This window comes from Mus pahari, chromosome 18, assembly GCF_900095145.1.
Source record: "Mus pahari chromosome 18, PAHARI_EIJ_v1.1, whole genome shotgun sequence".
NCBI lineage: Eukaryota > Metazoa > Chordata > Mammalia > Rodentia > Muridae > Mus > Mus pahari.
In genome coordinates, this window is record NC_034607.1 from 54,562,080 (window position 1) to 54,566,970 (window position 4,891).

General features: G+C 46.0%; 1 protein-coding gene across 2 annotated transcripts in view; it reads right to left on the bottom strand.

Moving 5' to 3' along the window:
• Positions 1–3,127: 3,127 nt before the first annotated feature.
• Fshr (follicle stimulating hormone receptor) overlaps positions 3,128–4,891 on the bottom strand; it is a 173,920-nt gene continuing 172,156 nt past the window's right edge. The window contains exon 10 of one of the 2 annotated variants that reach the window (XM_021218039.1): positions 3,128–4,555. In XM_021218039.1, the coding sequence (XP_021073698.1) occupies positions 3,331–4,555 (1,225 nt within the window). In that variant the 3' untranslated portion in view covers positions 3,128–3,330. The remainder of the gene's footprint in view (positions 4,556–4,891) is intronic. The other variant, XM_021218040.1, reaches the window with a different exon arrangement.

Below are 4,891 nucleotides of genomic sequence, written 5' to 3' on the forward strand. Positions count from 1 at the left end.
GGAATACTGTTTTATTTTTCATTTTAAACTTATAATATATTGAAAAAGGGCCCTGTCAGACAGACAGACAGGTAGTTGCAATTTTTGTCTCGATGAGTGAATGCCCTTGTTAATGCATTAGAAATAACCTTTATAATGTTTGCCAGGGCATCCTTGCATGCAGGCATGGGGAGCAGCTGTGGAGCAGGGGTGCAGCTCACTTTCTGGGTTGCAGTCCCATCCCTCAACCTGTTGGGCCAGCCCACTGAACTATCTCCCTCCAAGGATTCTAGGAAAAGCTGCTTCTATACTCTTGAGAAGGCCAACCCATAGGGACACCACTCATAAATAGGCAGCTGGGACCATGCAGTCAGCATTACCCTATCCAGGGAGCTGAGGCCAATGGGGAAGGGTCCTCCAAGAAGATCCCTTGGAAGAAGAAATTCTCCTTCAAGAAGCCCCCTAAATTTATTTTAATGCTGTACCATGGTCAGTTCACAAAGCTCTGAGAATCTTCTGCAGGGTAGAAGACAATCCTCCCCCTTCTTGCTCTTTGGCAAATATTTGTTTTCTTTTAAGGCACAACATTCATTCCTTTTCCAAATGTTATAGTGAATCTAGGTGGAAGAGAATGATTTTTTTAGCAAGGAAAAAAAAAAAAACAAACAAACACTCCAAAGTACAAATCTGGGATGCGACTACTAAAAGTTACATACAACAACGGTAGAAAAAAAAGACAATGAAAGTTGTGTCACGTTATAGCTCTCCCTCACACCCCAAGAAGTGCTTACCAAATCTAAGAGACACAGTTGATCCACAAGCTGGAGGCTTGAACTTGAGAAAGATATTTATAAAAACCTAGACAGGACAAAGTCCTTCCCAGCCCAGGTGCCATGAGTACAGCACAAGACTAAAAACTCAGCATGGGAAGGCTGGACACTCAAGTCTGGGAGTTCAAGTCCCCTCACTTGTGGCTCAGAGGTTTAGGAAGGAGGCAAAACAGAGCCTAATTGAAAAAGAACTGAAGAAAGCCAACAATTTCCTTCTGCAGTGGTGAAGCCCAGGAGAGAGGGAGAGGCAGGAGCCTTTCACACCGTTAATTTAAACTGGGAAATCCTAGGGGACCATGTTCATCTGGCTTTAAGAGGAAGATAATATCGCTGATGGGAGAATCCACAGAATGGAAAGTGGGGGAGAGGAGAGGATAGGAGAAGAGAGGGGAGGGGAAGTAGAAGAGGGAGGAGGGGAGGGGAGGGAGGAGAGGGAGGAGGGGAGGGGAAGGAGGGGAGGACGAGAAGACATGACTTGGGGGTGGGGGACAACCAGCTCTTTCCTTCCTGGCACAAGAAAAGAACCAAGTAACCAGGCCCAGGGCATGACACCACAAAGACAGCACAGATTTCATAGCTTAGAGGTCATACCTTACCCCAGATAACCCCTGGTGCTCAAAGCTGTGTGGGCTGGCCACAGCAGTGCTTGGAGGAACTTATGGTGGTTCCATAGGATGTAGCTATTCAGATAGGGTTATTTCTGCAATCAGGTGTGGGTAGCATGCTCATTTCTCAGTATTGATATTCTACAATGGACTTGAAGGACTAGAAGCTAGATAAATCCCCTGATAGACAGACAGATGGGAAGAGGGGCTACAAATGATAGTGAAAGATGGCAGCTAAGGTGGGACAGGCTTCGTGGATTTCTCCCCCCTGACTAAAGGATCCTCAGACTCTGGAACAGCCTCACAGTTCAAGGTTGGAACGGGACATGTTAATTTCAAAGTTGTGGACATGTTGGCCTTTTTGAGAGACTAGACCACAGGATCCCGAGTGTCCTCTCTCCCCTACAGAGGGACCTTTTCTCTGTGTATTTGCTGTGTGTGTGTTTCCCTGCCCCTAGTAAAAGCCTCTCTTCGCTGGCCGATCCCATTTTCTGTGTCCAGGACTTCCTCTTCGCTGGCCGATCCCATCTTCTGTGTCCAGGACTTCCTCTCCGCTGGCCGATCCCATCTTCAGTGTTCTCTGCTGCTGCCTGCAGTGCTCAGGATTTCTCCCACCTGTCAATTCTTCCAGTGGAAGAAGAAACAAACCCCACCAAGACTTTAGATGGTAACAATGAATTCTAGGCCAAGGGCCAGAAGAACTGGTGCCTAGCCTAGGAATTGGGCCGAGAGGAAAAAGATAAATTAATATTAAATTTGCAGCAGCATTAAACACTTGATAATTGGTTGTTTCCTTATCACTGGGAGCCTAAAAGGTAGAGATTCAGTGGGTGCATCTGTAGAGGAAGAGATGAGCTGGACGACCTTGAACCTGGTGTAGTACAGAATCTGAACAAAATCTTAACCCTGACTTCAAAGCTGCCGAGTCCTTAACATTGTAATCTATATGCACACCATATAATAGGTGTATTTTCCATTAGAGTTCAGCCAGAACAGCAGAAGCAATCATACATATGTATGAATGCAAATATGTATAGGTGGTAAATATTTGTTACTGGGAATTGTCTCTCCCACATTTGAGAGGCTGGCTAAGCAATATGTGTAAGGATGTTGTCAATGTCCTCAGGGTATATGTCCTCATAAAGGAAAGACCACAAGCATGCACTCAGCCAACACGAGGTGCAACCCCAGGGAGACCAACTGAGCCCCAGTTCTGTCCTTGCTGCTTCCGACCTTGGTGATAAAACATCCTGCAGAAGTTTTGTGCTTCCTAGTGTGCTATGAACCCACCCAGGTGGCCTGAGGGAGGATCCAGCCAGAGGGAGAGGGGCTGCCTTGAGCTGAGTCAGCATTAGCAGCAGTGTTGATCCACAGCACAGCTGTTGATATTCTCCAGGTGGTCCATGCTAACTAAAAGGGGATTCTGGACCATGTAGTTGAGCCTATACACAGTGACCTGTTTCAAAACCGTCGCTGGCATTTAGTAAAGATGTGAATGGTGTAGCATTTCTCTTGGAAAAATTTGACAAGTCAGGATACTTCATCCTGGTTCTGCCTCTAATCTATCAAGAAATGTCAAAGAAATCACTGAGATCTTTAAGTCTTAGTTTCCTCATTTGTAAAATTCCAAGAAAAATTCCTGTCTAGACTACTGAACATAATTTTTACCAAATCTGTTGAGATAATCCAAACAGAAACAAAAAACAAAACATGCAGCAGTATTGCATTGTTTTAATTGATGTTACCAATAATTCAGTTCTTAGATGAGTCACATGAGATATTAATGGTCCCTGACCTATCTGCCATGCACATACCTAGAAAGATTAAATTAGATGAAATATGTAGTAACACTGCCAGCTCTTCAGAAAGAAGTCATACTTGTCCTTCAAGGTGAGGATCCGTTTCCACATTGATTTTTAGTTCTGGACTGAATGATTTAGAGGGGCAAGCATGTAACTATTGGTGACTCTGGGAGCCGAGGAGCAGTGGCTCTTTCTGGAGTGGAAGTTGTGGGTAATGGATGAGGTTTCTGTCTTGTAAATCTGGGCTCGCACTTCATAACAGCCAAACTTGCTCATTAGGACGAAGAAGTCCCTGCGGAAGTTCTTAGTGAAAATGGCATAGAGGAAAGGATTGGCACAAGAATTGATGGGGTAGAACAGAACTAGGAGGATCTTGGCTTTGGACACAGTGATGAGGGGCACCTTGAGGGAGGCAGAAATGGCAAAGAATAAAATGGGGGCCATGCAGAGAAAGTCCGTGAAGATGAGTGTGGCCATGCGCTTGGCAATCTTGGTGTCTCTTGACGAGGACACAATGTTAGGATTCCTCACTGTGAGGTAGATGTGGGTGTAGCAGCCACAGATGACCACAAAAGCCAGGGCATTGAGTACGAGGAGGGCCATAACATACAGCTGTGACAAAGGGCTGTCGATATCCATGGGCAGGCAGATGCTCACTTTCATGTAGCTACTGATGCCAAAGATGGGGACGAGAGCAGCTGCAAAGGCAAAAGTCCAGCCCAGTACCATGATGCTGGCAGCATGGCAGAGCTGCACCTTGCATTCCAGTTGCATGGCATGTGTGATGGTATGCCATCTTTCTAGGGTTATGGCTGTCAATGTGTAGACTGACAGTTCACTGGCAAAGACAGTGAAAAAGCCAGCGGCATCGCAGCCTGCTCCTGTTTGCCAGTCAATGGCGTAATTGTGGTACTGGCTCTTGGTATGGATATCAACTGATGCTATAAGTAGCAAGTAGATCCCAATGCAAAGATCGGCAAAGGCGAGGTTACACATAAGGAATCGGGGCACAGTGAGTTTGTATTGGCTTGTGGTCAGGACCACCAGCACTGTGGTGTTCCCAGTGATGGCCAGGATGCTGATAAACCATATCAAGACTCTGAGGATGTTGTACCCCATGATATCTTCACAGGGATTAAATGCATCTGGCTTTGGTGAGCAGGTCACATCAACAAACTCATTACATAAGCCATAGTCAAATTCACTGTACATCACGTCAGATCCTCTTCCATAACTGGGTTCATCATCTATTAGAGAGACACTCGGATCCCCAGCCTGAGTCATATCATCAATATCTTGCCTTGAATTAGACTTGTTGCAAATTGGATGAAGTTCAGAGCTGGAAAAATACGAAAAGGAATAGAATCAATGTTGTGATCATAAAAAGAGAAAGAGCTATAAGAATATGTTCTGGCAGGGTGTGGAGTGTATCAGCAGGCCCATGACAAGGCATCCCTCCCCCCCCCCCAGAGGGACCACACACACACACACTAGAGTAGTATAGAGTGGAGTTTATTTAGGGCATGGGGAGGGGAGTTAAGAGAGTAGCAGAGGCAGAGAAAGGCAGAGAGAAGGAGAGAGTAGAGAAGTAGAGGCTGGCTATGACCACGTGGAGGGGGGGAAGGGGATGGGAAGAGAGGGGGAGCAAGGGGGCAAGAGGCAAGAGAGAGAAGCA